The sequence below is a fragment of the Notothenia rossii genome (assembly GCF_949606895.1).
Source record: "Notothenia rossii genome assembly, contig: scaffold_98, whole genome shotgun sequence".
NCBI classification, from domain to species: Eukaryota; Metazoa; Chordata; class Actinopteri; order Perciformes; family Nototheniidae; genus Notothenia; species Notothenia rossii.
In genome coordinates, this window is record NW_027640206.1 from 105,443 (window position 1) to 117,149 (window position 11,707).

Sequence of the window (11,707 nt, forward strand, 5' to 3'; positions counted from 1 at the left end):
AATTAGAAGGAAAAAAAGATTTTAAAAATACAGATTTCAGTATCCTGAGACTCTACATTTTTTGGGGGTGCTATGGCTATCCTGGGGGGGGTGCTTCAGCACCCCATAGCTCCCCCCTGGCGCCACCACTGACACACACACACACACACACACACACACACACACACACACACACACACACACACACACACACACACACACACACACAACTTTCGTCCCGACTAAAGAACATTTTCTTCCAGGCTGTCAGATGGCTGAACTCTCTTTTAAGTTGACTTTGACTTCCCTGGAGAAGTAAACGCATTTCTTTGTGAATAAATTATTCGAATGAGTGGGTGGGTGAGTCAAACGGAACAATTTATGATTTCTAAAGAAGTGTCGCCAGTTGACTTTGACTTCCCTGGAAATGCATTTCTCAAAAGGTTATCAAGGTGGGAGTTATCTAACAATGGGGAGCATACAGGTTTAAGGAAACACACCAACAGTGACTCAAGACTTGCACGCTCCTTTCCCTGATTACAATTCTCTGCAGTCTCATATAAAATGCTTTACTTATTTATTTCAAAATGATTATACACTATGTGTTACATTCATTTATAATACAGTGATGTGCAGTTGTGTGTTGATTTGAGGATGCCCAGAGAGGAAGTTAAGTGTTTCATTTGGATAACACATATTTTAAGTAAAGCAACATTAAACTCCAAACTTGTGGAGTTGTTGATACTGATTCTCATAACAATATAAAAAAACAGTGATGTATTATTGATTATTTTTGAACAAATATAAAACTATGTAAACTGCCTAAGTAAAGACTTTCCACCCTGGAGAAGGAAGTGCATTTCATAAATGTTTTTCAAAGTCTTCACAAGAATCTAGATAATATTGAATCAGAAATAATCAGAACTCAGGATCATGTGAGGGTTGTGGATACACCTGCAGCTCCACCCAGCATGAAGGAGTATCCAGGTGTGGGCTCTCTGTATAAATACATGCATGCATTTGATAAAAAGTCAAAACACTTGTGACACTTGACAGTTGACTAACTTCTCTTAGTGACAATGGCAGATCAAGTTATTTGTGGAGGATGGACCGAGACACAGGACGCTGATGAGGACACTCAGAAGATTTGTGATGCGGTGAGTTCTCAATCTACGTTCATTCTTCACAAGCTCCACAGACTACCCTCTGGTCTGGCCTAATAATACATTTTTACACAGGTGAAGGATCAAGTGGAGCAAAGAACCAACCAAAAGTATGCGGTGTACAAAGCAGTGAAATTCCGTTCACAAATTGTGGCAGGAATAAACCTCAGCATAAAGGTAAGGAATATTGGGATTTATGAAAAAAAAGTGTGAAAGCCTCAGATAGCGTGTTTGTCTTTATATCATTGTGACGGAGCGTATCACATGAGTGACTGACTCCGCCACTGACAGCCAACACACACACACACACACACACACACACACACACACACACACACACACACACACACACACACACACACACACACACACACACACACACACACACACACACACCCCAAACATGTCGGAGAAAAGACGGAGGCGCATCACTTCCGTGTTTTAAATTCATGCTATGCAATTTCTTATTTATTTTACGCTTGTTAATTATGGGGAATGATTATGTTTAAGAGGTGGTTAACCTGTTTATCTTTGGGTCGGATTTTTATGTTGAAATGTGGTTTGGAGTTTAATTGTTGTCACCTGTTGACGGTAAGCCTGGTGGGAGGGGCTATGGGTTAATAAGGGACGGGGTTGGCCCTGGAAGGGTCACTCCGAGAATGTTGCAGAGAAGGCAACAACTGATCACGTTTACTCTCCGGGAGTGATGGACGGTCTGATTTGGACGTTTTTGTTTGTTTGTCTAAGTAGTGCTGGTTCGCTATTTATTTTTTTGCTGTTATAAATAAAGTTTTTTGGATCTTAAACAACCGACTAAGCCTATGTATCTAATGGACGAATAGAACCCCATCACAATCATATACAAGATGAATCAATTCATGAACCAAATACATTACTGACAGAAACTCCCTCTGTAGGGAAGACAGGGATTTTAGCCTTTGCAGACTACATGCACTAAAACCTATAGAACATACAGGACAGAGACAAAAACCCAAAAAGCAGAATAGGGCTCTTTAAATCTAATGCAGGTCCAATTCATCGCAGGACAGTTTACTCCAGTTTGACAGAAGCTTCACATGAATCAGATTTATATTTATATTTTCCCTCTCTTTCCTGCAGGTCTTTGCTGGAGAGGAGGACTACATTCATCTGAGGGTTTTCCAACAACTTCCTTGTTATGGAGGAAAGGTTGAGCTGGTCAACGTTGAAGAGGGAAAAACCAAACATGACCCCCTGGGCCCTTTTCCTTACTGTTGACATGACCTTTTTCAACAGTGTAACACTTAAAGGCAGCAGTCTGATATTAAAATGCTCTTCTTCTTTATCCTGAAATGATTAAACAATGATTTTGAATCTGTCACACAGAGATACAGATATTTGGTGTTGGGTAGCAGAAAGTTGAACGCATTTCCTTTTAAATAAATAATAAAGAAAGCATTACAAATCTCAAAATGTGTCCTCTGGTTCTTGTGTGTAGCGTTTGATTTTCTTCAGTGAAGTCTGATTTCTAAAATAGTTGTAATCTTGGCGGGACAACCAACGGAACAGGACATGTTGTTGCCCCGACGTAACAAAGCATGGAGTTGGGACATGAGTCGGCGGGACCCCCAACGGTGAAGGGACTTGAGAAGGGACTAGAGAAGGGGCTTGAGTAGGGACTTGAGTAGGGACTAGAGAAGGGACTTGAGTAGGGACTTGAGTAGGGACTTGAGTAGGGACTAGAGAAAGGACTTGAGTAGGGACTAGAGAAGGGACTTGAGTAGGGACTTGAGTAGGGACTTGAGTAGGGACTAGAGAAGGGACTAGAGAAGAGACTAGAGAAGAGACTAGAGAAGAGACTAGAGAAGAGACTAGGGACTTGAGAAGGGACGGATCGCCAACAGGAGACGGGGAGCTGGAGTCACTAAATACTGATATACATCTGAACATCAGCAGGAGAGGACTCTTTAAAGTAGAGACACTACATATTCAATCTTTATTTCAGACTCAATTCCATATCACATACAAAAAGACAAGACACACATCAATAAATAAGAAAAAAAGCTAAACACAAATCAGATAAAAACAAAAAGATAAAAAAGATAAAATCAGTCCAATCACAGCTAGCCACACATGCTCACTGTCTGTATAGGCTATTGCGCCAATGTCTCCAAATCATGTAAGAGAACCGAGTAGAACTCTTCACAGGGTTGATTAAAATCGAGATAACATGATTGTCCGAGTCTTCTAGGCGACACATGAATTTGTACATTAACTTTCTTAAAAGGGCTCGACAAGTAGGTACCCCCAAGTTAACAAACAGCTGGCTGGCACTGTGCCATCTTGGTACCCTCACCACCAACCGTAAAGCATCATTGTATGCAACTTTTAGTTTTTGTATGCTTCTAGCCTTGTAGTTACTCCACAGGTGAGCCGTGTACAATGGTGCACAGAAAGCTTTAAAAAGTGATACCTTGACATCTACAGAGCACTTGTGAAGTTTCCGCATTAATATGTTTGCCTGGGCATACAGTTTGCAACGTTGTCTATGGATGTTTTTGTCATCTGTGAGATCATCAGAAATATAATGACCAAGGTACTTAATTTCACTGCACACAAGAAGAATGTTGCTACTGAGAATACAATTCATACTGATATACACCTGAACATCAGCAGGAGAGGACTCTTTAACAGCCTGTCCTCCTACAAAAAACGACCAAATAGGTCGATTGTTTAAGCAGTGTTGATCACGATATTACGACCCATAGCCACGTAGCTTTCCCATTATTCATTTCTAGCAGCAGTTTATTACAACCTTTTGTCACGTTTTGTCACGATCGTAATCCCGTGAACTTTAACCTTGCGCATCAATAAAAGTGCGACGAGCCAAGAAGATGAAGATGAAGAAGAAGATGAAGAAGAAGAAGGATTGTTAAAGAGCGTCAGAGCTTTACAAGTGGTAAATCTGATTTCTGTATTTCATTTGATTTGTTTACGCTTTTAATTAATCCTGTCGTTTTTCTACTAATCATGTTTAACCACGATATTTCAGTTTTACGTTTTAGGGCTGGCCCGTGGCATAGGCAGTATAGGCGAATGCATGTTGTTAGCAATAGCATGGCTGTAAAGGTTAGCGCTTAGCGCTTAGCTTATATGCGCTAACGGATATGTATTGCAATATAAGAAGGTTCGTCTACAACAAGTTGTAGGGAGAGTTTTCTCCTTCGCACAAAAGGAGCTAAAATCTTGCCTAAAAACAAAACCCTTGGTAGCACGTGACATAACACATAACAATGGCAAAAGTATGTATATTCAGCTAACCAGACCAGGACATGATATGAACGTAAACAATGCGAAAGGAAATGGCACTTTAATAATAATAATAATAATAGTTGACATTTACATGGCGCTTTTTATAATGCACACACTTTTTCTTTCTTCGAAATGTCACCTAACATGTTGCATTAATGATAGTTAGGGTAAGTTCAACACTTGAATATCATCAGGTCATAGTTGTTTTACTACTTTAAACATTCGCTAATTCAACTTAAGTTTTGTGAAAGCATCACATCTAGTTAAAAAGAGAAATATGTTTCCCTGTAATTACTGATTTACCTGGGACTTGATTGATTTTGGTGCCTGTAGTTTTATTTTGGCGAATGCTTATTTATGAAGCAACAATTAAATTACATGGTAGCACAGCTAATCTGAGTTCATCTGTTTGGTTTTTTTCAGGTCATCTATCAATTCAATTATATGAAGTAGCCTATTATCATAAAAAAATCAACGGTTCTTTTCAGAGCCATATTCCTCTTCCTACTCTCTTTCACCCCTCTCGTTTTCTTGTCTTTTGTTTTGTTTTTCTCCCTCCCTGTATGTCAGTTCATCCTTTGTTTGTTGTTGCCCTTTTTATCCTCACTTAAAAATGTCATCCAAGCAACTGAATGAATGGCTAGAGATAGGGAATGCCCTCGCAGATGAGTTGGCAAATAAGGCAAGTACAACATTATCCAAAAATGTATTATAACATTTACTCAAATGATAACAGACACACACATTACAAAGATGTGTGTGCAACAATTAAGGGAAATATATAATCTCTTTTATATATTAAGATACCAAAGAAACCAAAGAAACCGAAGATACAGAAGATACCAAAGAAAATAACGCAAGGATCAAATGTTTCCTGGAGGAAGAGGGACCTGGATGGGAACATTATAGCCCAACATTGGAATAAGAATCGATCTGGTCTGTAAAATATAATCTAGTTCTAGTGTTTCATTAAGTTTTAATGTCGTTGGTCGGTCCTCAATAATGTTTCCCATATCATCGTACTTTGTTTTATGCAGTTAAACCTTCCAGCTCTCAGAAGTCCCCAGAGGTCGAGGAGACACATGAGATTCCTCTACAGGTCCCAAGTCTTGGTATGCACAATGAATTCTTAAATTATCCTTCAACTTGAAATGTAGGTAATTGTTTGTAGTATGTAATAGCTTTGTTCATGATACATTGTAAAGTGAAAAGCCATGTATGGAATATCTTTTTTAAATTAAACTAAATTCCATGATTTGTTTTATATTTTGTTATTTTAGATCAACATCTTCAGACACTGAGAAACCTGTTGGGTTCTCTCACTGTCCCTGCATCATCAGAAGAAACACCCACTGCATCAACATGGACCCAAAGACAGTTGAAACGTGAACAAAAATTCAGAGCTGCAATGCCAGAGCTCCTTAATTTGAAATTGGCTGCAGAGATTGTCACTACACGTTCCTGTCTCCAATGCAAAACTGCTGATGCTGTGGTCCGGTGCTTGGACTGTGTTCCACCAGGAACTCCCTTTCTTTGTCCGGCATGTGACCCTATTATCCATGGTAAACATGTCTTCCATGACAGGGAAGCCATGTTTGATGGGTTTTACAGACCTATTCCTCCCACATCCTTAGTGGTTGTGGATGAAAGTGGCCAATATGGACTCTGTGAACAAGGTGGGTTCAAATAAGGTATTACATATTCCCTTACCATGGTTTCCTAATGTGCACTACATATACAGCGGCATCATTTTCACCATGTCGGAAGTTTGCTTTAACAGTTAAAATGTCTCAATTTGTATTGACTACATTTCCTAACATGTCCTAACATGCATATGAATCTCTGAAATTGTCTTTGCTGCAGTGTGTCTGCTTCCAATTCCTCCGCCATCCCAAATCTGCTTCTGTGGTCCAAGCCAAGATTTCACCATCATCCCAGGAAAGCAGACCGTGTTGGTGACTATCAATGGTTTGTTGCCACCAGAAGACGATCAAGCAGAAATACAGGATTACTATTATACTTTTGTCCTACATTGCATAGATAGCTGTCAAATTGCACATTTATATTTTTTCTCAGGTCCATACAACGTTCGTCTGCCTTCTGTGTGCTGCCCAATTTGTTCCGCCAAATGGTCCCCGAGCATAGGTGACTTGCTGGGATACAAATACTGGCCAGCAACCGACAGCTGCAAAATTATTTTTAAGTTTGATGTGTTCACATCATTCGAGCAAATGAAATTGGCCAGCCCAGCATTATCCCAGCAAGTATTTATAAAAATGCTTGAACATCGATCGTTTTCCACAGGAAGGGTAAGAATAAAATGTGGTTTTCAAGATTTTTGAATACCAAACTTTTAATTAACCAAATGAATACCATTCTTTTTTCCAGACAGGCAGAATCTGTAGCGATATCTTCCACAGAGTCTTTCGGGAGTTTGCCTTCTGTAATTACAGACAAGAAGATCTATGCCTGGTGGAGCCCTTTAAATGCCCAGCATGCACACCTGACATGCTGGCTATTGCTGTAGATGGCAATAGAAAGCATTATCGCTTCAAGAAGTCCAGAGGGTCAGTGAAATCATATTCTCATTTTAGTTGTTGTTTTATTGACTAAGCTGAATGTCTTTGCTGAAATGTCTAACTTTCCCCAACTCTGCAATTTCTTTTTCCAAAGTTTGTAGACCATCAGAAAACAATGGTTGGTGTGAAATTACACATAATTATATAAATCCAATTCATAAACATTATTATATATGACGCCTGTAAAGTTAACTCAACTTTAAAATGTTAAATGGTTGACGTTAGTTGGATATGTTGGAGCTAAGAACCAGTTTTGGATATAATCGCTTCATGAAAAATGTATTAAATTGCCCAGGAACCTTTTTCTATGCCTTCCTCTGCCCTATTCCATGCCCATCAATATAAAGGATGTACTTTTATTTTTACCTTTTTACAAGAAGTCAGTAAACTTTTCACTAATGTTAAATAATGGTGGCAAAAGACTTTACACAGAATTACAGATCAAATTCACAAAGACCTTTTCCACATTTATGAAAATGTTATGGCAAAAGCAAATTGGCCACATTAAATAGAGGACACAATCAAACTTATGTATGTATGATAATGTTGCTTACAATGTCTTTCTCGAATTTCGCAGGACAGATGAACCGTCTCTATTTGATGGACTGTTCATTGCCCAGGACAGTAAAGTGTCTGCCTTTGTCGACAAAATCAGGAGCCAGATGACGATTGTAAGAATCTATTCAATCCCCTAACCCTTTATTTATTTATCTTAGCACAGGGTTAAATGTAACAGATTGTGTCTATTTCAGAAAAGTGGTCGTGATGTTTGTGGACCGGCAACATTCACAGCTTGCAGAGAAACCTCACACAAGTCCAGGGCCAAGGTGGATGAGGAAGGACTGCAAATAGCTGTGTGCAGACATGGCATCTTACGACAAGGCCTAAATCACTACCGTGGTGAAATATATGCCTACCCAATGTTCCTGCAGAAGGAGCTGGCTGAAGTTGCGAATGCAACATTCTTTTGTATGGATGTTGCCTGCAGGTAGTTATAACTATTGCAAAATTGGAAGTGTTTGTGGGAAACGTGTTATCTATTTAATTCTTGCACATCCAGTAGATGTAAAGCAAAAAAAACATTCATTTGGATAAATGCTGATGTTGGTTACAAGGATTGTACTGGTAATTTTAAGGACCTGGTTTATCTTTTTACTATTATGCCATCATGCAACTGGAAGAGCTAATTGATTTTGTCATTACAGGTACTGGCCTTATTTGGAGAAGATGGCAGCAAAGTTGCCTGAGCTCCAACCACTTACAGAGATGAAACCTTTTCTCTCTGTAATGCACGCCAAGGCCCACACAGGCAAATGCGAGGTACAGTATGCAAATTAAACATTTGTGTCACTAGATTCAAATGTTTTAGAAATTGTAGTGCACATAAGAATATCATGTAGTATATTCTATTCAAGCCTGTGGAATAATTGTAATAGTTACAAATGTTGACAAAATTGTTACAAAAGAGACTGTCACAAGGATAGGCTTCCAAAACCCATTATGTTTATTTTAGTAAATATATCCGCACTGTAGAAATAATGAATGAATAGAGCTTCAAATAACTGCAGTTGTGACATTGTAGTTCAAAGCATAATTCAATATCAGAACATTTTAACTTTCTGAAATTGCTCCTGACACTGATGATAACTAAAGATGTACAGTACAAGAAATTATAATATTGAACTAAATAGCTAGATCTCATTGTTTATGATTCTGAGCAGGTGAAGTGGGGTGACAGAAGCCAGGAAGGTGCTGGAAATACTGTCGGCGAGGAAGTGGAACAGGTTAACAGCTTCCTCTCAAGGGGCAGCTCTGACAACAAAATACATGACCAAATCAGGTTGGTAGAGGAAAACAAATAGTTTTAAGTAGTGCCACATTGTAAAGCTCATATGAATTTTCATGTTTTTGTGTTTACAGCTAGAGCAGATATGATAACCGTGCTGGCTATGCAATGGAACCACAGGAAGGTGGAGAATCTCCACAAGACACTCTCAAAGAGATTTGTCAAAGTAAGACGTCCATGCTGCATTTCAAAATGTATATTAAGACTATCCGAGTTTGTTGTTGTAGTAATTTAACACCATCCTTAGCTACATGTTGTTGAATTGAATGTATTCTGCAATCATTTCATTATGATGGTGCTGCCATGGCACACTGTTCTGCCAAGAGAGTCTCTGTTCTGTTTGTTTTTAATAAAGCACTATAGGTTGATTCATCTGAATTTCTGGATAATAATAATAATAATAATAATAATGTTAATCCTGCTTGATCTTGAAAAAAAAGGGACACTAAGGTGATACTTGCCAACCTTGAAGAGAAGGTGTTTAGCATTTCATGTTGTTGTCTGGTCAGTTAATGTGCATAAAGGAATTCAGTAAAAAACAACCTTCTCAACCAACTGGAACGCATATTCACTTTTTCCTTTGAAACATTCTAACCAGACTACACAGAGAGCACAAACTGAAGTGGACAATCTTGAGAGTCTCAAGCAAGAGCTGAACATCTCCCTGGAGGACACGGAGCAGTGGGTGTTGGAGGTCAAGCAATGGGCAGCCACTGGTATGTTATATGATCACTGTGGTATAGATTTGGTTCCATATTTCCAAACATTTGGCTTCATGTTTTATGATTACACCTTGTTGTTTCTGTTTTCAAGAGAAACATGGAGCCCAGAGTAGCCAAGAGGAGCTCCAGAGAGAAATAGATGAAATTATTTATTCCCTCCGAAGAAAGAAACACGACCTCTATCGACAAAATGGTATTTATTATTACGTTATCTAGAAACAATATTTGTTTCTTGTTGTTGTTGTTTGTATTATTAATATTAGTTTATTTGTATTTTGTTTTACTTTACAGACAGCAACCAAACAAGGCAACGCAAACGGAGAAGACTGACAGAGCTCAAGAAGAAACTCAGAGAGAGGATACTGCAGTACAACACCATTGATGCCTGTTCAGAGAAAATTGACACAGAAGCAGCATGCGGTCTGTCTGAGGATGTCATTCTGCCCTGGGAGGCGCAAGGAGATGGTAAGAAACAACTTGTTTTTGTTTGCCCTAGATATTCCATAAATTCAGTTGAAGTACTAGAATACAATCACCAATGTAACACAGAGCTATCAACATAGGTGTCACAAATCATCATGATCACAACAAATCATTTTAAAATAATTATATTGAAAGGTCTGTATGATGTTGCCCTATCAAGTCTTAATAGTCTAGTCTCACTGGGACAGGCATATCTATGGAAACAGTAAAACCCTTCCTGACCACCCTGAACTGCATACTAATGTTGAATCTCAAGACATACTGAATGTAATTCTGCCAACATAGACAGAATTGAAAAAATTCAGCAAGCGGCGAGGTTGAATTTTTTTTTACCAGATTTTAAGGTTTTGGTCAATTTAATTAAAAAAGATTGAATACAAACTGATATTATTTGTTTTATTAGCCTTACCATTGTGGTTGTTATATTTTGTGTTTTTTCCATTATAGTGGTGAACCTGCGCACAAAGAGGCGACTTTTTGACCAGGTTATGCTGGTCAGGCGTATGGAAGAGGAGAAAGTCATCATTGTGAAGGAGATGACCCAGCATTGTCAAAATCTGAGGCAGGCACTGGACAAACTGGACCGCCTCCTTCATCAGACAAAAGACGACATCAGGAACCAAAGTATGTTCCACAAATACCGATTTATAATATTTGCCACTGCCCCCCTCCCAGTGTCAAATGTCTATCACTGAATAGCATCTGTAATGATTGCATTTTTTCTGAATCACAAATCTTTTTAGCTAATATACAGCCTCGGAGTTAAACATTCAAATTGCTTATATGGAACCAACATCAATGCTAATTAAAAGTTGCCTTACATAGACTGTCATTTTGTCTTTTTATTTTAGTTTCTCCAAGCGATATAACAGAAGAGGGATACAGGGGACTGCACTGCTGTATTTTACACCCTCAATATCTTCTGGAGCAGAAACTGAGCAGAGTCACCAGCACCTACAGCTGTATTGGCTCGGACTCGTCTTTTCTCATGATGGAGGAAGACATTGAAGACGGTAATGAGGACGACGAACAGGACGGTGATGAGGACGGTGATGAGGACAACGAACAAGACGGTGATGAGGACGGTGATGAGGACAACGAACAAGACGGTGATGAGGACGGTGATGAGGACAACGAACAAGACGGTGATGAGGACGGTGATGAGGAAAACTAACAGGACGGTGATAAGGACAACAAACAGGACAACGAACAGGACTTAACAAGTCTATTGTGTTGTATGCATGTCAACGTATTAAAACGAGTATTACGATTGAATGGCTTGTTTATTACCTTTTTTTTTATATGATCCTGCTTTGCATTTACTATGTCTGGTATCCAAGTAAATGCCATTAGCAGTTATCAGTCACCTTCAGATCCGAGTTACCTCGAGGGCCAGAGGTTCCCCACCCCTGGTATAAGGTTTTGGTGATCACCCTTATTATCATCATGTCATTTAATCATGATCTGTTTAATTAGCCAATGCTTACATCCAAAGAATGTGTCTAGACTTTACTCCTACAGACACACACTAACAATACAAATTGAGCTAAGTAATACACTCACGAGCCACTTAATTAGGTACACCTTGCTAGGATGGGTTGGACCCCCATCTGCTTTCAGAACTGCGTTAAGTCTTCATGGCAT

At 39.0% G+C, this 11,707-nt stretch overlaps 3 protein-coding genes across 3 annotated transcripts; all 3 read left to right on the forward strand.

Annotated features, from left to right (window-relative positions):
- The first annotated feature begins 1,011 nt into the window (after positions 1-1,011).
- LOC307026969 (cystatin-B-like) lies at positions 1,012-2,594 on the forward strand. The gene is made up of 3 exons (XM_079695126.1): positions 1,012-1,136; positions 1,218-1,319; positions 2,262-2,594. The coding sequence occupies exons 1-3, from the start codon at positions 1,059-1,061 to the stop codon at positions 2,397-2,399; spliced, it is 318 nt and encodes a 105-aa protein (XP_079551252.1). The 5' UTR covers positions 1,012-1,058; the 3' UTR covers positions 2,400-2,594.
- Positions 2,595-4,695: 2,101 nt separating this feature from the next.
- Positions 4,696-7,916, forward strand: LOC307026955 (uncharacterized protein; the record flags this gene model as incomplete). Its single annotated transcript, XM_079695119.1, has 10 exons — positions 4,696-5,115; positions 5,237-5,369; positions 5,471-5,545; positions 5,714-6,109; positions 6,297-6,401; positions 6,510-6,742; positions 6,822-7,000; positions 7,590-7,683; positions 7,765-7,856; positions 7,895-7,916. The coding sequence occupies exons 1-10, from the start codon at positions 5,047-5,049 to the stop codon at positions 7,914-7,916; spliced, it is 1,398 nt and encodes a 465-aa protein (XP_079551245.1). The 5' UTR covers positions 4,696-5,046.
- On the forward strand, positions 7,906-9,575 carry LOC307026964 (uncharacterized protein). Its single transcript, XM_079695124.1, has 4 exons — positions 7,906-8,000; positions 8,218-8,332; positions 8,734-8,852; positions 8,933-9,575. Exons 1-4 carry the CDS (start codon positions 7,933-7,935, stop codon positions 8,934-8,936), a joined length of 306 nt encoding a protein of 101 aa, XP_079551250.1. The 5' UTR covers positions 7,906-7,932; the 3' UTR covers positions 8,937-9,575.
- The last annotated feature ends 2,132 nt before the right edge of the window (positions 9,576-11,707 follow it).

Coding starts and splice junctions, on each gene's coding strand:
- LOC307026969 (XM_079695126.1), top strand. CDS start 1,059: ATGGCAGATCAAGTTATTTGTGGAGGATGGACCGAGACACAGGACGCT. Junction 1,137..1,217: donor CTCAGAAGATTTGTGATGCG/GTGAGTTCTCAA, acceptor ATTTTTACACAG/GTGAAGGATCAAGTGGAGCA. Junction 1,320..2,261: donor GAATAAACCTCAGCATAAAG/GTAAGGAATATT, acceptor TCTTTCCTGCAG/GTCTTTGCTGGAGAGGAGGA.
- LOC307026964 (XM_079695124.1), top strand. CDS start 7,933: ATGTTCCTGCAGAAGGAGCTGGCTGAAGTTGCGAATGCAACATTCTTT. Junction 8,001..8,217: donor TGTATGGATGTTGCCTGCAG/GTAGTTATAACT, acceptor TTGTCATTACAG/GTACTGGCCTTATTTGGAGA. Junction 8,333..8,733: donor CCCACACAGGCAAATGCGAG/GTACAGTATGCA, acceptor GATTCTGAGCAG/GTGAAGTGGGGTGACAGAAG.